Source organism: Carcharodon carcharias, chromosome 1 (assembly GCF_017639515.1).
Source record: "Carcharodon carcharias isolate sCarCar2 chromosome 1, sCarCar2.pri, whole genome shotgun sequence".
In the NCBI taxonomy this organism is placed as follows: Eukaryota; Metazoa; Chordata; class Chondrichthyes; order Lamniformes; family Lamnidae; genus Carcharodon; species Carcharodon carcharias.
In genome coordinates this window covers 149,405,980-149,429,358 of record NC_054467.1, presented here as the reverse complement: position 1 = coordinate 149,429,358, position 23,379 = coordinate 149,405,980, and the positions used below count along the sequence as shown (strand labels likewise).

General features: G+C 39.3%; 1 protein-coding gene across 12 annotated transcripts in view; it reads left to right on the top strand.

Annotated features, from left to right (window-relative positions):
* The window catches only part of fryl (furry homolog, like), a 634,639-nt gene that overhangs the window by 504,090 nt on the left and 107,170 nt on the right, over positions 1-23,379 (top strand). For all 12 annotated transcript variants that reach the window (XM_041198439.1, XM_041198448.1, XM_041198467.1 and 9 more), the window contains 5 exons: positions 15,129-15,299; positions 16,192-16,332; positions 20,186-20,389; positions 20,741-20,902; positions 22,055-22,129. In XM_041198439.1, the coding sequence (XP_041054373.1) occupies positions 15,129-15,299; positions 16,192-16,332; positions 20,186-20,389; positions 20,741-20,902; positions 22,055-22,129 (753 nt within the window). The remainder of the gene's footprint in view (positions 1-15,128; positions 15,300-16,191; positions 16,333-20,185; positions 20,390-20,740; positions 20,903-22,054; positions 22,130-23,379) is intronic.

The window sequence follows — 23,379 nt, the reverse complement described above, 5'->3', positions numbered from 1 at the left end:
AAACATGCTCCAAAAAACCTACTTGCTAAGAACACAAGTAAACCACTTGGCAACAGCTCCCTTATAGATTTTTCACCATAAAGATCTAGTAATATTACCCATGGCAATAACTGCTGTTACTTTAGCAAAGGTGTGCCACATGACTTCTCACTCTCTTCCACCCTGCTGAGGAAATCCAAAAGACCAAAAATGCAATCTAGTAAACCCACGCAGCCACACAGCTCAGCTCAACATCTTTCCTTAAATATCTTTTTCCCCCTTTCATCTTAGATTCCATTGTCCTAAGCATGTCTTTGAACTCAACTTATCCAAATTATAACAATCTTTCACTTTTTCCTATTACCTCTGCTTTCGAGTCAAATAAAATATAATCACCCTTCCCTTGTTTACTTATGAAACCTTTAAGTTGTAAAAGTCCCTTGTCACTTATGAACTCCCCATTGAAATTTAACAGCTGAAAAATCAAGTCCCTACCTCTCACCTAAAGCACATTTTAAAACCCAACTTATTTACTCTAACATTCAGCTTCATCATAACCGCTCATTACAAATGCATGCATCTATCACCTTTACCTTTCTCAGTACCCACAGACAAGCTGTCTTTGCTAACCTTGCCAGTTTAATTAATCGTGGACATACAGATACACAGCCTTTTTTACGGAATGCCATATTCCCAAAATATTAAAATAATAACATCTGTCTTCACACCTCCCTCAACGAAAAAAAAGAAGCGTCATGTTTCAAAAAGGTGTTTTCATTTTCTCAACCTATTTCATATCACTTACTGTACTTAGCTAAACAAAAAAAATCATTATGGTGTACATGCATCAACCATGAAAATACATACAATTCTTTTGTAGAATAAAGTCATTCCAATTTCCCAACATCCAAGTCTTTTTGAATTTAAGCTCTTGACAGTGCTTCAGCAATTAAATTCTCTTGTCCAGCCACATGCATAGTTTTAGTATTGGAAGGTTGCAATAACAAACTCCACCAGAACAGTCTGGCATTTTTATCTCGAAATTTTTCCATAAACGTCAAAGGATTGTGGTCAGTATACATAACTGTTTCTGAAGAATTGTTTGCAACATGCACTTCAAAATGTTGTAAAGCTAAAACTAAAAGTCTCTTTTTTTATAGTTGAATGTTCTTTCTAATGCGCATTCAGCTTTGGGGGAAATAGCACACTGGTTTCTCAAGTCTCAGTTCATCTTCTGTAGCAACACAGCACCAACGCCCACACACTAGCATCAACGGACATTTTAAAATGCTTTGTATAATCAGATGCTGCCAAATGCAGTCTGTCATTCCTGTGTCCATTGGAATCTCCTGTTTTTTAAAATTCAGTCAGTGGAGTAACGACACTGCTGAAATTTAGCACAAATTTCCGATAAAATCCACTCATGGCAGAATTCTCAAAACTTCCCATTTCGTTATAGGCACTGGAATTCTACAATAGATTCTACAAGAGATTTTGTATCTCATGCGGCCACTTAACCATGTCCAATAGTGTAGCCTAAATAAGTACCTTTTGCTTTCACAAGTTCACTTTTAGCCAAATTTACAACCAAATTGGCTTCCTGTAGTCTGTCAAACAGTTCCACTAAATGTCATAGATGTTCCCCTCAGGTTTGACTGAATACCACTAAGTTATTATTATAAACAGTACAATTGCTCAGTCCTTCAATCACTTTGTTTGTTGATCTCTGAAATGTTGCTGGTACATTTTTCGTACCAAAGGGCATTACTTTGCATTGATATAAACCATCCGGCATCACAAAAGCTGATATCTCTTTTGCCCTTTCCAATAAGGATATTTGCCAGTATCCTTGCAGTAAATCAATTTTTGTGATGAACGTTGACTGTCCCACTTTCTCAATATAATCCTCCAATCATGGAATAGAATATGAATCTGCCTTTGTTACTGTATTTACTTTGTGGCAATCAATACACAATCTTTGTGATCCATCCGGTTTTGGCACCATTACAATGGGTGAAACCAATTATTGTGACTGGGTGCTTATGATATTTTGAAGCATAAATTCAATTTCTTTCCACATTTAAGCCAATTTTATTGGATTTAATCTATATGGGTGTTGTCTTATTGAAATTGAATCTCTCACATGAGCTTCATGCAAAGCCAAATTTGTCTTCCCTAGTCTATTTCCAAAAATTGCTTTGTGTGATTGCAACAGCTCTCACATTGACAGTTTTCTGGAAGATAATTAAGATCACATTTAGATTCTTAAGTACTTATTGTCCAGTTTAATCTGAGAAAGGTAAATTTCAGAATCTGTAATTTCTGTTTCCTCCTTACCACTACCAATATCTCTCTTTTATTCGCTCATGGGATGTGGGCATCACTGGCTAGGCCAGCGTTTATTGCCCATCTCTAATTTCCCTTGAGAAATGCCTTTCAGATGACATAAAAGAGTCAACCACATTGCTGTGTGTGTGGAGTCACATATCGGCCAGACCAGCTAAGGATGGCAGATTTCCTTCCCTAAAGGACAGTAGTGAACCAAATGGGTTTTTACAATGATCAGCAATGGTTTTTCATGGTCGTCATCTATATTTTTGTTGGATTCAAATTTCATCATCTGCCGTGGTGGGATTCAAACCTGGGTCCCCAGAGTATTACCCTGGATCACTGGTCCAGTGGCAATACCACTATGGCATGTCCTCGCTGTCAAAGTACCTTTTTAGCATGTTTACATGGCACACTCATTGACTCTTTCTTCTGCCTGGTGTACTTACTCCATAGTTTACCTCACTCAGCCTCTTTTCAATCTGTAGTACATAATACAGGAGAGTTGTTTCAAAACTCTGACCTCCTAATTTCTCCTGAATCAGTTTGAGTGGTCCCCTTACTTCACGACCATAAGTAAACTCGGAAGGACTGAACCCTGTTGACTCATTAGGGGGTCCCTATTAAAAAAAACAACAGAAATGGCATTCCTTGATCTCAATCATGTGGATAGTCTTAACTATGTGCTCCAATCATAGCCTTACTCTACTGTTATGGACACATCCATGATTGTCAGTAAATACTGATTTCCATTTTTAGTCTTAGGGAGAGCTCCTACATAATCAATCAAGACCCTGTTAAAAGATTCCTCAAATGCTGGAATTGGAATTAAAGGTGCAGGTTTAATTAATGCTTGAGGTTTTCCTCACAATTGACATGTGTGGCATGTTTGACAGAATTTAACTACATTTTTATCTAGTCCAGACCAATAGAAGTGTTTTTGTATCTCAGATTGAATTTTCCTAATTGCCAAATGTCCAGCCCTTGGGATTTCATGAGCCACTTTTAAAATTTCATTTCGATACCCAAATGATTTCACTACTTAGTGCACTATCACCCACTTTTCATCTGCTGGAACATGAGGCAGTCTCCATTTCCTCATTAACACATTGTCTTTAAAGTATCAACACACTGGAATGTATTTTTTTTTTATTCATTCATGGGATATGGGCTTCGCTGACTCAGCCAGCATTTATTGCCCATCTTGCCCCAGTTTCAGAATAAGCTGCCTGGTATAACTGTTTTAAGTCTGGATCCTGCTGCTATATCTCCACTAACTTTAATGAAATAAACACCTCAATCTCATTCTCTCTAATCCTCTCTTCTTGAGTAAACTGTTCAAGGATTGACCCAGTCAACTGAGGTTCAGCATCCTCCCCTTTTCTTTTAGATTCTTTCGCTTCCTGTTAAGTTTGTGTGTCTGTGACCTGTCACCACACAATCTGGAAAAGACCCAAGATGCTCTTTCCATAAAACCTCTGTTGTTTGCATCTCAACAGGGTCCTCGACTGCAGTATGTATAGTGAATATTTGAGATCCAGCTATGTCATTCCCTAGAATAAATTGAACACCCTGCAATGGGCAATTTCTCCACCACTCCAACATCACTTCTCCTGCTTTCAAATCACTCCAAATTTATTTAATATAATGAAATAGGCTTGAACCCTCCGTGAATTCTAATACTTTTTACTGCAACAGCCCTTCTGGACAGCAGATGGCACTATCCCATAACATTAATGACTGGCTAGCCCCTGTATTTCTCAACAGTGTGATCTTAACAGTCTTCCCTGCTCTTACTGGAAAACATAAGTATACTTTCCCTTCACAAACAATCTTTAAACACCTGTGTAACTTGCCCTTCAGGACTTCCTTGGGAAGGTTGTGAACACATTCCCACCTCTGGCAAATACTGACTCTTTTTTCACCTGTACAAAAGCTACCTGTCTTGCACTTTGGGTCTCCGAGCCCACAGCACTTTTACTCACAGAACTTTCCTGCGTTCCAATCACTGCAATCGGTTCCCAATTTTTTGATCTTGTATGTCCAGCCTTGTTACAAGGGTAATACATTACTTTTCTTCCTTCATCTTTGCCTTCTACCTTTTCATCTTTAATGGACCGGCATCCTTCAGCTGGCTCCTTGTAACTAACATTCTTACCATCACTAAGTTTTCTATACCTCCATTTTGCTTGCTGACCCCCATATAATCCCTTTCCTACACTCAACTGTCTGTGTGAAATTAAGTATTGGCTAAAACAGCAGCTTCCATGATCTTTTTACTTCATTGTTTATCTAACTATGTCTTGATAGCTATTGGGATACTATTTCTAAATTCTCCCATAATCATAATTTTTCTTACATTTTCAAAAGTCTTATCTAACTTCAATGCCCTAAACCATTGATCCCAGAGAACTTCTTTGTCTCTTGCAAACTCTACAAATGTTTGATTAGGTCTCTTACTTACAGTCCTAAACTTCAACTGATAAGCTTCAGGGACAAGCTCATAAGCATTCAGTATTGCGCTTTTAACTACCTCGAGGTCTGCAGATTGCTCCTCTGATAAGCTAGCATGCACATTCATTGCTGTACTTCTCAAAACACTAACATTATAGTCCAAGCATCTCTTGGCCAATTCAATTTCATAGCTATCTTAAGAAATGAAGTGAAGAAATATTTTTCAATTCCATCCTCTAAATTAAGGCACTAACCGAAGATTTTTTAGCTAAATTAAATTCCCTCAAAGGAATCAAAGTCACTATCTGAATCACAATCTCTTTCCTCCTTTATTCCAAGTTTCACGTTAGACAGTTCATTCTGTCTGGCTTTTTTCTCCCTTTGAAGTTATCTATCTCTTTCCTCGGTTGCTAAGTTCTCTCTCTGAAGTTCAACGTTTCGCATTTCTATTTCCTACAATCTTTGTTTCCTTTTCCTGCTCTTTTTCCCATGCAAGCTTTTTTATTTATATTTCTTGTAATCTCCTTTTGCTTCTTTTTCTTCTTTCTTTCTAATTCAAGTTTCCTCCTTTCGCTTTTTTGTTCTTTTTCTTCCAATTCGCCTTTTCAGTTCCATTTCTTTTTCAAGTTCAAACTTCTGCCTTTCTCTCTCCCTTTCCTTATCAAGCTGTTTTATTTGTAATTGAAGTCTTACTATCTCTAGCTGTGACACACTAGTTTCAGGTGTCTTTAAATGCTGAATAAGCACTTTAACCATACCAGCTTTACAAAATTCTGCTTTTATTTCTACCTGCATTTGCTAACTTCATTTACTAACACTCTCATTTAGTCAGAGGTTTCAAATACTCCACAGTTACATCTTTCACTTTCAGAAAAGTCTCAGCAACTGCCAAAGCCATTTTGTAGTCCAACCACTTTAAGATCCTTCAACACAAAACTCCTGAGTTCAGTACTCTCCCTGTACTCGTATCCTTTAGTTTCACAAGCCCCAATTCAATCAAGGAATTTTAAATCCCACAAAGAGCCCCCAAATTTAGTACCACAGCTGGTGTTATTTGCTGAGCAAGCCAAGTCCCTGAGGGAAACTTATCTTATTGATCATAACCTTTTTTTTTGTATTTTGAAAACGAGGGAAATAACTACTCATCCCAGAAGCATAGAATCCCAGTAACAGTTTGAGGATTTTAAAATTACAAGATTTATTAACAAGAAGAAAAGAAAAATAAGCACACAGTTAAAACTGTTTTACAGAACATCCCCTAAAAACCCACTTGATAAGTACACACAAGTAAACCACTTGGCAACACACAGATTTTTAACCATAAAAATCCAGTAACATTACTTTAGTAAAAGTATACCACATAACTCCTCAAACACTCCCACTCTGCTGTGGAAATCCAAAAGAAAGGTTCAGAAACGGACTGCTTTCTGAAACCAAAGACTTCTCTGGCTTGAAAACTTGACAGCTGCTTCAAATTCACAACATGTTTTTCCAGTGTAGATCTGGCCTCAGGACATCTCTCCCAGACAGCCACACAACTCAGCGCAACATCTTTCCTTAAATATCTTTTCCCCCCTTTCATCTTAGATCCCTTTATCCTAAGCACCTCTTTGAACTCAACTTTTCCAAAATATAAAAATCTTACATGCTTTCCTATTTTCCACTTCTGGATCAAATAAAATTTAATAGCCTTCCCTTGTTTACTTGTAAAAACTTCGTAAATTGTTTAAGTTCCTTGTCACTTCTAAACTCCCCCTTTGAAATTTAACAGCTGAATTACGAATTCATGCACCTAGCATCTTTACTTTTCATCTCTCAGTTCCCACAGACAAGCTGTCTTTACTAACCTTTCCCCAGTTTAATTAACCACACACACGCGCGCGCACACACGCACACAGACACACACACATACACGCACACAGCCTTCTTTATAGAATGCCACCATATTCACAAAATATTAAAATAATAACATCCATCTTCACACTCTGAAGCTCTCCTTGAAGTGCAGCAGCATTGACATTAACAGCTGGGAGGAGCTTGCTACATCATGCCTTGAGTCCAAAAGCCTTAATGATGAAACAGAGCAATGGCAGAGAAGGAAAGAAAAAGAAGTGAATCCTGCACCCTGGATCCCCCTATCTTGTGGGACATCCTGCCCCATGTGCCCAAAAATCCACAGGTCAAGAACCTGCCTGTTTAGTCACATGTAGATCCATAGCAAAAACTTGCTACCCTGAGTAGATGTTATCCTCAAATCAAAGGACAGCCGATGACAGTGACTTATGCTGACTTGAATTGGACCTCAGATGAGGACCAAGATGACCAACAACAGGACCCGCAGCATCCTGTTGCTCACAGACGTGTGGCTTCAAAATAAGAAGGGCAAGTGCAGCGAGGAGAAGACCAGAAAGCCACAGCTCACTGGGAGGCAAAACCCATGAAACAGGGTGTACAGGCAGTGGCTGAGTTTTCTTCTTCTTGTCTGAACACCAGTGCCTCAGGAGGCTCAAGATGTCACATCAGGTGGTAGCAGCCTCCTAGAAGAAAACCTACTGGCTCAATGGCCCAGAAGCCATGCATTACCAGTGAATCTCAAAACCACCACCACCACCAATAATATTTTTTGCTACTTAATCTTTGCAGGGCTCCGCCCCAGACATATCTGGTCAGCTGCCCACAAATGCATAAGACAGATGACTGATGACAGCAGAACTGAGTGTCTGTTTGTTCTGGGATGAACACAGTTGAAGATCACATAGTTGCTGGCCCTGGCAAACAATCTGATACTCGGTTTTGCTGCTCTGGCTGACTTCCCACAGGTGCAGAGATTCATCAGTTGCATTCACATGGCAACCTGCACACCACCACCCCCACCTTGCCAGAACAACCAGGAGTCTTTGTCAACCACAAGGGCTTCTACTCCATCAAATGCAGCTGGTGTGCAGCTACAAAAAGGTGTTTACGCAGGTGTGCTCAAGATTCCTGGGCATGACGGTTTCATTCTTGAACAGTTCAAGCTTCCTGATCTCTTTGAACCTAGAAGCAAATGTAACAAGTGGCTGTTGAGCAACAAAGGTTACCCACTGCAAACTTGGATATCCTGTCAGAAACTGGAGTGCGAAAGTCCACCAGAGTTACAATGAATGCTATATCACTACTTGATTGAATAGGTCATTGGCTTGCTGGCACCTGAACAGACCTGGAGACCCTTTCAGTATGCACCAGCTGCGGTATCAAAAATAGTTTTTTTTTGCACTCTGCAACAGTGAGGCTTGGGCCTGCAGGAGGAACAAGGTGAAGACACTCCTTCCTCAGATGATTCGGAGGAGGATGATGAGAGCAATGCGCCCTCAGTTGCTCCTGGGATGTCAGGATTAACCTTACTAATGCAGAGTTCACAGAAGCTGCACCAGTAGACCTGTGTCACAAGGAATTGAAATGGCAATCTGCCTACTCCTCCAGCCACCACACCCCCCTCACCACCACTACCCCCCACCTCCCAATCAATGTCACTATCACACAGCAGTCATTCAACCAGCTACCCCTTGAATATCTGCCCATTGGCCACCATTAATCCAGGTCCTTACATTCACCTTCAAACAATTTTGAAGGTCACTTACCATCTATCGCCCAAGAATAAAAGTGGTGAAAAATAATAACAAAAATAAAAACAAAAACTTACCAAAACAGTTTCTCGGACTGATATGCTTACCCCCTGCAATTACAAAACCAAAGTCTTTTTCCTGCTGCCCCAAGTGCTACAACCTGTGTGGCTTTAGCAGAGCTAAGGGCAGGCTGTTCAGATCTTTGTTCTCACAGTCGAGATGCCTTTGTCCAACATTCCCTGGATTCTGAAACCCGTGAAGGCCTCTTCATCAACTGCATCTCGGCCACCAGGAGACAAGACGGCATGTGTGCTACTGACTGAGAGGTAGGCTGTTGGTGAGAAATGGAAATGCTTTGGGTGGAGTCCCCACTTCCTTGATGCCTTTCACCATCATCTGTCATAGACCAGCTGCTCTTGAATTACCACTGTACTGGAGAAGATTTTGATACTGATCAGTGCAGACCTGTAAGAACAAGGCTAAGATATCTATCAAGCCATTTAAGTTGGCAGACATGTTGGCATCGCACAATGTGCATGTCTGGATTGTCCCTTTAAATGCTGGAGTTAAGATCGCATCATACGAGCCTATATCACCTCCACTGACTGGGCGAAAACTCAGAAGTAAAATGATAATGCATGTATAAGGTATCCCATTCAGGATCGACTACAATCAATGCGGTGGGTATGATATGTTTAATCAGAGTTTAAATTACAATCCAGAGACTAATCTGGACAAAAATGCCAAGAGTAATTTAAGTTTGCCGATGACACGAGATTGGATGATATACAGTAAAGCTGTGGTTATGCAGCAAAAAGAAACAATCGTGACTAGCAAGTCCTGGTTCAGGTCGGGTAGGCTGGCTGACACACGTGAAGAGCTCTTCTTTGCTTGTTCAGCGCCTTGCTGTTTCTTGAAGTTTTCCTTTTACTTCCCAAGAGTGTTAGACTTAAATCAGCATGGACCCAGTCTCAAGAGTTCCCCTTTTCACCATTTGCTGAATTAAGTTCTTTCAAAAGCTTTTCCTTTACACCCTTTTTCAGGGATGGACCTGGGATCCATATTGACAAAATCTCATTTCCTAGAAAGGTTCTCCTTTATATAGGAAACCCAATGGTATTTTGAGTTTTTTGCCTAAACAATGGAATATCTTTGTTATCCTCCACCATTCAGGGGTTCCTACAACCTTTCCACACAATTTATGTTCTTAACTAACCATCCTTTTACAGCATGCTAAGGACTTGCTTCCCTTATACCATCCAGTGTTATTTCCTATCATCGGCTTCGCAACCCTCTCAAGACAAACCATCTTACTTTCAAGGCTCATAGTTCATATTTGCTTGTTAGCAGTTAGTTATGCTTAGAGTTGTTCACAAAACCAGCCATCCATATTAACTGCTCTAATCTCTTATTAAACTATTGAAATATAGGATGATTCAGTTAGCCTGACTTCAGTCGTCAGGAAAATTCTGGAATCTATTATTAAGGAAGTCTTAACAATGTACTTAGAAAATCAGAGTAAGATTAGATGAAGTCAACATGGTTTTACAGAAGGGAAATCATGTTTGTCAAATTTATTAGTGTTTTGAGGATGTAACTAGTAAGGTGAATAAAGGGGAACCAATAGATGTAGTATACTTGGATTTCCAAAAGGCATTCAATAAGGTGCCACATAAAAGGTTAAGACATAAGGTAAACGCTCTTGCAGTTGGCAGTGAAATATTAACATGGATGGATGATTAGTTAATGGACAGGAAAAAGAAAGTACAGATAACCGGGACATTTTCAAGGTGGCAGTCTGTAACTAGCGGAGCGCCAGAAGGACCAGTGCTGGGACCTTAGCCTTTTACAATCTATAGATGAATCTTGACAAGCTATCAAGAGTAAACTAAATTTGCTGATCATAGAAACTTAGGAGAGGATGTAGCCTGTGAGGAGGCCACAAAGAAACTGCAAAGAGATATGAGGTTATTCATTTTGGTAGTAAGAATCGTAAAACAGAATATTTTTTAAAAGGCGTGAAACTTTTACGTGTTGATGTTTTGTTCAGAGAGACTTGGGTGTATTATAAGAGGAACACATTCCTAAATGCCCTCTGGGCAAGGGCAATTAAGAGTCAACCACATTGCTGTGGGTCTGGAGTCATGTGTAGGCCAGACCAGGTGAGGACAGCAGATTTCCTTCCCTAAAGGACATTAGTGAACTAGATGGGTTTTTATGACAATCAGCAATGGTTTCATCATCATCATCAAACTTTTATTCCAGATTTTTATTGAATTTATGGTGGGATTCGAACCATGGTCCCCAGAGCATTTCCCTGGGTCTGGAATACTAGTCCAGTGATAATACCACTATGCCACCACCTCTCCGTAATGGCATGTTGTCCTTTATGATAAAGTGACTGAAGTACAAGAATAAGGAAGTCATGCTACAATAGTTTTGAGCTTTGGTGAGACCACACCTAGAGAACTGTACACAGTTTTGGTCTCCTTATCCATGCTTGGCTTGGCTTGGAGTTGGTTCAGTGAAGGTTCACTAGATTGGTTCCTGGGTGAGAGGGTTGTCTCATGATAATAAGTTAGTAAATTGGTCCTATACTCTTTGTAGTTTAGAAGAATGAAAAATTATCTAATTGAAACATATAAAGGACTTGACAAGCTACGCTGTGCGGTTGTTTCCTCTGGCTTGGAAACCTAGAACATAGGGGCACAACCTCTGGTCAAGGGACAGATCATTTAGGACTGATATAAGGAGATATTTCTTCACTCAAAGGGTTGCAAATCTTTAGAATTCTGTACTTCAGAGGGTAGTGTGTGCTCCATCATTGAATATATTTAAAGCTGGGAGAGACAGATTTTTGGTCACTCAGGAATCAAGGGATATGGGAAGTAGGCAGGAAAACAGAGTTGAGGTCGATGATCAACCAGGATTGTATTGAATGGTGAAGTACACTCAAGGGGCCAAATGGTGGTCTATTTATGTTCACCGATGTGCCTCTTATTCTATTCTCTAGGGGGAGGAAATGGCGTAGTAGTATTGTCACTGGACTAGTAATCCAGAGGCCCAGGCTAATGCTCCAGGTCTGAATTCCACCACGGTAGATGGTAGAATTTGAATTTAAGGGAGGTGATGGTATGGTGGCATTGTCGCTGGACTAGTAATCCACAGACCCAGGATAATGCTCTGGGGACCCAGGTTCAATTCTTGTCACGGCAGATGGTGGAATTTTAATTCAATAAAAATCTGGAATTAAGAAGTCTAATGATGACCATGAAACCATTGCCGATTATCATTAAAACCCATCTGGTTCACTAGTGTCCTTTAGGGAAGGAAATCTGCTGTCCTTACCTGGTATGGCCTACATGTGACTCCATACCCACAGCAATGTGGTTGACTCTTAAATGCCCCTCTGAACAAGGGCAATTAGGGATGGGTAATAAATGCTGGCCTAGCCAGCGATGCTCACATCCCATGAGTGAATTTTTAAAAAATTTTAAAAATAAAATGAATTCCGGAATTAAAGGTCTAATGATGACCATGAAACCATTGTTAATTGTTGTAAAAACCCAACTGGTACACTAATGCCCTTTAGGGAAGGAAATCCGCCATTTTTACCTGAGCTGGCCTACATGTGACTCCGGACCCGCAGCCATTCAGTTGTATCACAATCGCTAGAAAGTCTATAAGGAATGAAACCGGACAGAACGGAATCAACCTAGGCCAGAAACAACAACAGCAAACTCAGCCCTGTCAACCTTGCTATATCCTCCTTACTAGCATTTGGGGCCTTGAGCTAAAATTGGGAGAGCTGTCCCACAGACTAGTCAAGCAACAGCCTGACATAGTCATACTCACGGCATCATACTTTACAGCTAATCTCCCAGACACCACCATCACCAGCGAAGGTGGTGGCACAGTGGTGTAGTGGCATGCAGCAAGGAAGGAGTTGCACTGGGACTCCTTAACATCGACTCTGGACCCTGTGAAGTCTCATGGCATCAGGTCAAAAATGAGCAAGGAAGCCTCCTGTTGATTACCATGTACTCTGCCACCCCACCCCCTCCCGACCTGTCAGCTGATGAATCACTACCCTTCCATGTTGAACATGTTGAATACCACTTAGAGGAAACACTGAGGGTGGCAAGGGCACAGAATGTACTCTGGGTAGAAGACATTAATGTCCATCACCAAGGGTGCCTTGGTAGCCCCACTGCTGACCGAGCTGGTGGAGTCCTAAAGGACATAGCTGCTAAACAGGTTCTGCAGCAGGTGGCGAGGGACCCAGCAAGAGGGAAAAATGTACTTGACCTCATCCTCACCAACCTGCCTGCTGCAGATGCATCTGTCCATGACAGTATCAGTAGGAGTGACCACCGCACTGTCCTTGTGGAGACGACAACTCGCCTTCACAATGAGGATACCCTCCATGTTGTGTGGCACTACCACCTTGTTAAGTGGGATAAATTTCAACTCAAGACTGGGCAACCATGAGGCGTTGTGGGCCATCAGCAGCAACAGAATTGTTCTCAACCACAAGCTGTAACCTCATGGCCTGGCATATCCCCCATTCTACCATTACCACCAAGCCGGGGATCAACCCTGGTTCAACGAAGAATGCAGGAGGGCATGCCAGGAGCTGCACCAGGCATACCTAAAAATGAGGTGTCAACCTGGTAAAGCTATAACACAGGACAACTTGCGTGACAAACAGCGTTACCAGCAAGTGATAGACAGAACTAAGCAATTCCATAACCAATGGATCAGATCTAAGCTCTGTAGCTGGAATACTCTGCACTTGCCTGCATGAGTGCTGCTCCAACAACACTAAAGAAGCTTGACACCATCCAGACAAAGCAACCGCTTGGTTGGCACCCCATCCACAAACATTCACTCCCTCCACCATCGACGCACAGTGGCAGCAGTGTGCACCATCTACAAAATGCACTGCAGGAATTCACCAAGGCTCCTTCCAAATCTACAACCACCACCACCTCAAAAGGCAAGGACAGCAGATGCATGGGAACACCACCAGCTGGAAGTTCCCCTCCAAGCCACTCATCATCCTGACTTGGTAATATATTGCCATTCTTTCACTGTCACTGGGTCAAAATCCTGGAACTCCCTCCCTGACAGCAGTGTGGGTGTACCTGCACCACATGGACTGCTGCGATTCAAGAAGGCAGCTCACCACCACTTTCTTGAGGGCAATTAGAGTTGAACAATAAATGCTGGCCTAGTCAGCAATGTGCACATCTCATGAATGGGAATGAATACAAAAAAAGTTCTCTCACTAATTAACTTATGCATTTTAGCAAGGAGGTTTACAGAATGAAATTCCTTAACATAGCTTTGTCGTATGGTTACTCCTTTATGTATTTGCCCTGTTGCTTTTTCACTATTAGAAACTTATTTTTAGCACTTTCTCTAGTTTCATTTCTGGTAAAGTACAACTTTAAAGCCTCTACCTACAGCAAGTTGATTTCCAATCTTTTATGTATATTAAAGATCTATGGCATATTTCTAACTTCTAACAAATAAGTTAAAAATCTACTGACAGATGCACTTTACATATTTATGGGTTCCCCACATGCTAACGACACCCTGCCAGCACTACCCCTAGCCCCCCACTGCAAAGCTCCCAGCACCTGTGCTTAATAGAATCTAGCCCTAAGAAGCACGATGATATGTCAAAACAAATATTGAATTGCAAATGTTCAAAAACTGAGCTGTTTGCAAGATGAACAATGTAAAATTCATTCATTTTGTGAAATATTTAGTGGTTTATTTCCTGTTGGTGACACATTACATTGCAAAATTGCCAAACCAAGATGGTAAATTGCTTCTTAACTTTTCTCGATGGGAGGACTTTCTTGCACCATATTTATTTGAATTATCAGATCATTTGAATTGACTTCAGACTAAGAGCAAACCACAGAAAAATTGTGCTAAATGCCCGTCATCTAGTCAAAGATGTTGAATCATTGGCAAGATTTTGATTTCTTTTTTAATACTGGCTGGACTGGTTGCTGGATTTTTTTGACGTGGTGGAACAATTCTTATTTCCAACCACCCAGATGGGAAGTTTTTTTTATTCATTCATGAGAATTGGGCAACACTGGCTAAGCTAGCATTTATTGTCCATCCCTAATTGCTCTTGAGAAGGTGGTGGTGAACCAGGATTTTGACCCACAGACAATGAAAGAATAGCTATGTATTTCCAAGTCAGATTGGTGTGTGACTTAAAGGGGAACTTGCAGGTGGTGGTGTCCCCATGCGTCTACTGCCCTTGTTCTTCTAGACATTAAAGGTAGAAGTTGCTAGTGCAAGATTCTTGGTGGGTTATTGTAGTGCATCTTGTAGATTGTACAGACTGCAACCAGATTGCATTAGGGATTGGCTGGGGTAGTGGACTGAATGTTTAAGGTGCTGAAAGGAGTGCTGATGTTGAAGTATATTTTGTCATTAATTTTGAAAAAGTAATACATGTTGTGGAAATGAAACCTAAATGCTAATAAATATTTTTATTTTCCTACAAACTCAGGGTACCCGTTTGGAAGTCATGTACCCTAGGATTATAGCAGAAATGTTACAACAATATTTTTAAAGTATGTTTTTATCTCCGCTTTTTTGCAGCAGCAATATGACAAAGCTGAAATCATGGACACTGTAGCATTGTATTCAGATAACAAAGTTTCCAAGCAATAAAATAAGCCTGTACCTATCCTGTTTTTGTTGTTGAATTATGTATTGTTTTCATCTTAGGTCTGTGCAGAAGAAAAGACAGCCACACTCTCCAACCTGGCTCACATGATGAGCCTTTATAGCACACACAGTTATTCACGGGACAGTGCAAATTGGATTAATGTAGTTTGCCGATACCTCCACGATGCATTCTCAGATATCACCTTTAACCTGGTCACTTACTTAGCTGAGGTAATTTTTCTTATATTTTGTCTACTTATTTGATATGTTGGCTGGTAGAAATATGGAAGAAATACTTAACTGAATTTATTTCTTAAATTTCTTGGTGACTGGTGTTGATGAAGAACCAAGACTTATTTACTCTGTTTTTGTTGAAATCGAGGATCCATTGTGTCACACTCTTCTTCAGTTAATTGACTGGTTCCCTTCCCAGACTTCAACTCTCCATCCCAGTTTCTATTCTTATCAATTATTTTCTCCATTTAACATGCAACATTATCCCACCTTTTTGCTGATGATGCTATTCTATATTTATCAACTTCCTTCAGATCACATGCTCTTGGTTTATGCATGAATCACTCCATTTATATCCCCTTTAGTGGGAAAATAAAAGATTTGTGTCTTTCAATTCAACCTATTTACCTTTATACATCCCTGATTTGGTGTACTGAAGTATTGGACATTTAAAATAATGGATGTCTCTAATACATTAAATTTGGTATGCATGTGCTGCACTCCTTATTTGGTTAACACCAATCTGTGACACAGTTACATCTGCAGCTGCATATCACTGCCTGTGGATGGAGCGCCAAGAACTCCGGATTCTGCAAATTCACTTACATATACCCATGATGCACGCTGAGCAAAATTTGTTTTGCCACGACTAGATGTGAACCAAGCTATAAGAAACTCAATAGTTTTACTTCAAACTTTAGAAGCAAAATGCATGAATGGGAATTAGCATGCCATAATTTGTATGTGACATTGGTTCTGCTTGCATGCAATGTTGATAGCAATTAATTAAAATAGGTTTTTAAACATGCTACCATGACTATTTTAATGCATGAATGTACACTGAAATGGTTGTAAAGGTATTACCTCTCTGTGCAATTTTTCTCCACAGCTATTAGAAAAGGGCCTAACTAGTATGCAGCAGTCATTGCTACAAATTATCTATAGCCTTCTGAGTCATATTGATTTGTCTGGAGCTCCAGTAAAACAGTTCAATTTGGAGATCATGAAGATCATTGGAAAATATGTGCAAGTGAGTCAAAAGAAACAATTGTGTGTGAAAGATTATTTCTTTTGTTAGATGCGGCATGATTGCCTGGAGCGAATTATAATTGTTGAAGTTCTTGCTTCATAATATATTAAAGTAAAATGGGAGCATAAGAGTGTATAACTAAAGTATTTGAAAAATTAATTTTTTTGTGCAGACTGTTTTACCAATGAAATCTCTGCAGTATTCACCTCTATCTTCGCCGCACAAATTCATAGTTTAATCCAAATGTCAAAGAAATCTGAAATAAAAACAGAAAATGATCTGATATTGTTGAACTCAGTGGTGAGTCCGTAAGGCTGCAAAGTACCTAACCAAAAGATGAGGTGCTGTTCTTCAAGCTTACGCTGAGCTTCATTGGAACAGTGTTGGAAGCTGCGGACAGAGAAATCAGAGTGGGAGCGGGGCAGAGAATTAAATGACACAGTCTGTACAATTCACAGTTTCTCAGAGTGAATTAATTACTGTTGTGGAGAAACTGCATAAAATTGCAGATACTTTAAGAATATTCAAATTATATAACTTTAATCTGCATCTGTGCTTCATTTGGGTTGATTGATTATTTTCAGAAAAAAAGTAGTTTGAGAACACACATTCACCTTCATTTTCAGTAATGATGCCTGTGTTTATAAAGCAACTGAAAAAAATGTCTACTTTATCACATAACTTTATGTGGAATTTTTAGTTTTAGGATATTTTGGCCTTTTGTGCCATATTCTAGTTTAAAGAAATGTCAAAATTGAGACACAATTTCTTGCACTTCAAATTAACCTGTGCTATGTCATAAAGTAATTCCACCCTACGAGCACCTAAATTATAATGGATTAAAATTTGTGGAAAATGAATCAAGACATCTTCTTTATGTATAGTGCTTCTCACAAAATAGATGTGTTGCCTCAGGATGATTTCAATTCAGCATTAATGGCAGTAGGAGAACAGTGTAAAACAACACACATTTCTACTTTTAAGATCTATACCATAAAGGGGATGTTACTTTTGCTTTGATTTGCTTTTAAAAAGTCACCCTTTGGAATGCAGTAAGCTTGAGGCTGACAGGAGAAATGGAAGTATTGTAGCTTTTCCTAAAGCATGTTGCTTGTTCCACAACATTTTTTTTACCTAGTGCATTTTTATCTTTTCAATGGAATAGAGAATAGATCCTTAGAAAAATATATGGTATATGAAATGTTATTTACACAGCCAGTAAATAATTGAATGAGAAATTGGATTTTTGTGACAGTGATCTTAATGGTAAGGCACTTTAGTTATTAAGCTGTTATCTAGAGAAGCTTGTCAATTTAGTAACTGTTTCAGTGTTTGCTTTAATTTTTATGCCCACTATATTTGGACTTGCTGTTATCTCCATGGTCATTTAACTCTGAAAGCATTTTGATGGAATTTCAACTGTCAGTTGAATGTTTACGTTGCTAAAGGGAATGATAAATTGAATAGGGTAGAGTAGACAGAGTAAGAAGGCAAATTTTGATATTTCAGATTACAGTATATTATGCAGACATTGAAGGAAACATCACATTTTGAGGAATATTTTGCGCAGAAGATGGAAAAACACCTGAAAAAAACAAACCCTGTTGCTATAGCTGGGGCATAAGATGGGGAAGTTACTTTTTACAACATTTTTACTAGTTAAAGAAATAGAGTCAGCCTCAGTATTTATCTTGATCTGACCTTACAATAATTTCATCAGTTGCAGTTGATTTGCATTGTGTGTATGGTTTGTTAAGGTTGTAGTTATTCAGCTAAATAAAACAGAAAATCATCAGTTTAGAAAACTAATCCATTTTAAAAAGAGAGAAGAGGAAGGTCAAGATAGTTTTAGTTTTTGACCACACTTGTTCACACATTCACTTTGGCTGATTGTTGCAGTAACAAGAACATGATAAAACCTGGACATAGAAGAGAATTTGATTTTAAAAACCATGGCATGTGCATGGTGGGGGGAGGGTGGATGTGGCTTATCATTTCGGAACATGGGACATAGTTCATCGAGTGACCAGAACAACTAGGTGCCCATGATTCCTCAAAAACTGATTCTTAACTTTGTCTCTCTTCACCCATCAATGTTGTTTTTCATAGAATGGAGTGAGTCGACCCTTTAGTTCCAACTATCAACTGGTTTAAGATGGTGTTGTCCACAGTATGGGTAATGTAAGGCACACAGAAGGAGAATGCAAGGGAATGGAACGGGGTAAAATGCTTTAAGGGAAAAAAAAGTCCTAGCCGGTGCTTTGTGTTCTTGGGATGTGGGAGTCACTGGCAAGACCATCATTTATTGTCCATCCCTAATTTTGCAGTATTTTGCCTGTGTATCAATGTAAATCTGCCCTCTTAAGCTCACTGGGGCCTTAAGGTCGCAAAGCTAACTCAGCTTTGTTGCAGTCCCAGCTGAGATTACCCCTGGACAAGCCTGATCCCAGGGTGGAACCCAGCTTGGTAGATCCCAACTTCTATTTATTTATTTAAATACATGAAGAGTAGCCACTGAACAGTCATAGGAGTCAACTGATGAACTTTTGACAAAAGCATCAAACCTTTATTAAACAAGAAAAGATGAACTGTATTACAAAACTCCTTCACCCACAACTATACCTTTACAGATATATACAGATTTGTAAGGATAACACAAGTTACAAAAGCTATCTTATGCTTTAATGTTCACAGTAAGTACACAGTCTGTGTGAAGCAATAGGCACCCTGTGGTCAGGCACACCACACTCTGAAACCAAGTGACAGATGCCACCTCAACCAAATACTTTGGATCTCTCTGCAACTCACCCTAGACGCCTGTCACACCATAAGCCAACATGGTGCACTCCATCTTTCACCCAAGGGTTTCCAATCTCCTTTCTTCAATACCCCGCCTTAAAATCATCTCCCAAACCGATGCTTTCTCTCAGATACCTTCCACAGGGTTTAATTCCAGGGTTTCAAGCTCTCCTTCCGAAGTTCCTCTCCCCTGGGTCACCACATGCATACAAGCTGCCTTCCATGCATTCTTTCTCACCCACTCAGCCGTCAACATTACCACTGCTTCACATGTCCAACATGTCCATAACAAAGAGTTATAGACCTTCAGCCATCTCTTTGGACTTTCTTGCCTCTTGTAAGCTGTTTTTGCTTTAAATCTGCTTTCTGCAATTGCTGTCTCTTTAAATCTGAAGCTTGGAGCCTTTCTCTCTGCCCCCCACGCTTAACTTCCCTTAACAGGACCTTTTCCAAGTTCCTGCCCTTCCTTTGACTAGAAGGTCTGCCTGCGACTTTCTCCTGTTTCTGTCTCACTCCTTTGATCTTGGGACCTTTTTGGTTAATTTGGGAAATCTGCAGTTCCCTCTCCCATTGTCCAGTCTCTCGGGGCCCTGGCTTCAAACTGAACTTAGAACTGCTGTTTCTTTAGTTTTTCTGTGTGTATCTGTGGGAGGGACCTGCCTCTCTGGACCCCTATTGCTAAGTTACAGCCAAATTCTTCTATTTGTTTGCTTAACTTCTTAAGTCGTAAACTCTCATTAGAAACACAGGCACCTTTTTAAAGTGAAACTAAAACTCAATTTGACCTTTCTCAACACACAGATACAGAAATACAAATCAAACTTAAACATTAAAGCTAAAACTCATTCCTAACACCTACAAATACCAATATAACTTATTTAAACTATCGCTATTTCCTAAGAGTCTTACATTTCTTGGATTACAATTTTGTCTCATCACAATCATATGCTATAATCAGGTATCAGCACAATTTGCAATTCTCTATTTGCAGTTTATACAGTATAAGTAAGCTTTCTATGTCTAGCAGTACAACCATTTTATTTCTTTTATTTAGAGCCCATACTGGAAGGAAGCGCTTAATATTCTGAAATTGGTGGTATCTCGTTCAGCCAGCCTTGTTGTGCCAGATGAAGTGCATAGATCAAATTATGGAGGGGATTTGTCAACATCTCCTGAAATTTCCTTCACAAAAATCTGGAACAATGCTTCAAAAGAATTGCCTGGAAAGACTCTAGATTTCCATTTTGACATCTCTGAGGTATGTAATTGCTGTTCATGGGCCTTAAAATAATTATATTTATTGACGTTAAATTCATCTATAGTGATCCTCCTAGCCAACATTTGTCAGTATCCTACAAAGGACCAGTTAAGTCATTTTCTTTATTGCAATTTTTGTTTTGTACAGTAGAGTGTTATATTTATAGTGCATTTTTGTGTTAGTATTGAAGAACCTGGATGATGCTTTTGCGCTTGTATTCCACTGCTCTGTTGTTGCAGATCTTATCTTGGGAACGTAAAAATTTGTGTTATATGTACATCAAGTTCATTCAAATCATTTATGTTGTTATACCGTGCTGATTTTATTTTAATGCCATTTTGATTTCTATAGACACCAATTATAGGGCAGAAATATGGTGACCAGCACAGTGCTACATGCCGAAATGGAAAGCCAAAAGTCATTGCTGTCACTCGGAGTACCTCTTCTACATCTTCAGGGTCAAACTCAAATGCCTTAGTGCCCGTCAGCTGGAAAAGGCCACAGCTGTCCCAGGTACAGTGAACTCTACTCAAATCAAACTCAGTTGGTTTGGATAAATCATACCTTTGGATAAATTATACCATCCCAATCCAGCACATTAAAAATAAGGCTGGTTTTTCTGGATACAATTATTTGTTTTTCCCAATGTACCAAAGATTTAAGCTGTAATCATTCCACAGTAATTCAACACTAATTGACCATTTTATTCAAAGTTGATGTAGAAAATGGGAAGTCAGGCTGGTGTAATCGAGATGCTCTTCAGAGTTTGTGATTTAGATAGTAAAACAGAGGAAAGAGTATTTAGCTATGCTGTAACTGGCCTAGAAGTTGTTTGATGCTGACACTGGATGTCTGAATTGGATAAAATCACATTTCCTAGGCCTTGCATCATGAACACACAAATTCACCAAAGCATATTAAAGTTATCTAGAACTATAAAGTACATATTTATATGTTGTCCCAAATTGGCCGGGCCATACAAATGCTATGATAATAACGTGCACTCGTATAGTATCTTTAATGTACAAAAATATCCCAAGATGCTTCATCGAAGAATTTGTTATCACCTGACAATCCATCATTTTCCTTCATGTAACCAACAATTATTTTATTACTGTGCACTGAGGGAGCCTTTAAACAATGGATATTGCTGTGCAGAATTATCACTACAATAGAACCATTTACAACAGATGTTATTTTTAGAATCTTTGTTTAAACATAGCTTTACAATAACTCTGTAAAAATTGGTACCTTTTCTCTTTGGTGGGAAGTGAATAACTGTTTAATTTATAAGAACATCTAGAGAAAACAAAGACAAATACAGACTCTCCCCATTGATTTTATTCCTCCAGTACGTTTAATTCATGTAACCTAGCATCCAAATACCACTGGAATTACACTTAATACCAAGATTGCACCATTCTTGTTTCAGTCTGAGCGAGCTAGCAGAAATAGGGAGGATTTTGAGTGCTGCAGTGCAGTGTTTTAGGCTTTGCTTTCTTTGCAGAAATATATGTATAACAATTAAAGTACAAAGTAGTGAAGTGTTCTGTTCATATTCAAAATGTAATCTGATCATATTAAAATTTTGTGGTACTTCAGTTTGATTGAATAAGTTTTTAAAGCTTATTTTGAACCTTCTAACCTTTGGGGGTTTTATTTTAGAGGAGGACAAGAGAGAAATTAATGAATGTACTCTCACTTTGTGGCCAAGAAGTTGGTCTCCCAAAGAATCCGTCAGTAAGTTAAACCTTTTCATTCTACCTAAAGTATTTTTCTAGCTCACAGCTCTGTACACCATTTTTAAGTAAAATCTTTGTTTAAACATAGCTTTGCAATAACTCTGTAAAAATTGATAGCTTTTCTCTTTGGTGGGAAGTGAATAACTGTTTAATTTATAAGAACATCTAGAGAAAACAAAGACAAATACAGACTCTCCCCATTGATTTTATTCCTCCAGTATGTTTAATTCATGCAATCTAGCATCCAAATACCACTGGAATTACACTTAGTACCAAGATTGCACCATTCTTGTTTCAGTCTGAGTGAGCTAGCAGAAATAGGGAGGATTTTGAGTGCTGCAGTGCAGTGTTTTAGGCAACAACCAATCAAGAAGGTTTTGGCCTTGTAAATGGTGAACTGAACAAAGTTCTTGTAAATTGAGGACTAATTAGCTAAACAATCTAGTTCTTTAAATCAAGGAAAGCAGTGTCCTACTACCAACAATCTGTTTTTGATTTCTTGATTGAGGGATAGATATTGTCCAGGACACAGAGAATAGCCCTCCATGCTGCTCTTCAAAATAGCATCATGGGATCTTTTACATCAACCCAAGCAAGCAAATGGGACCCTGGTTTAATGCCTCACCTGAAAGACAGCACCTCTGACAGTCCAGCACTCCCTCAGTAGTGCACTGGAGTGTTAGCCTTGATTTTCGTGCCAAGCCCTGGAGTGGGGCTTGAATCCAGAACGTTGTTACTCAGAGATGTGGGTACAACCAACTACAGTGTTAGCTTAATAATTAAACAATTTTGCAACCGATTCCTTTCTGGTGTTTAAATTATTTTACACACTTTTGTCATGTGTTTGTAGATAGCTGGATCTAATTTGTTTTACTTTTAAAATTTGGGTTCTGTTTGCTAGCTCCCAATGCTGTAGAATCACTCTTGTGCCCGTTACTAATGCCAGTGCCACACACATTTTCTATTTTCCATTGATGCCACACAACTCCTCCCCTTCCATATTTATTAAAACCCCTTTATTGCAATATATTAGATAATATGCCTTTGTTCCTATCCTTTTTGGTTGCCATCTCTATTTTGTAACCAACCAAGATTACTCCAAAAGCAATACCAACTCTTTATGAAACAAAAACCATCAGCTTGCCCATAATTGGACACAAGCTCCAGGTGAGGCTAGACCAGTGGTTTATCATAGCTTGCCCCAAACAGCCAGCCTCCCATTCACCCTTATGATTTTACTCACAAATT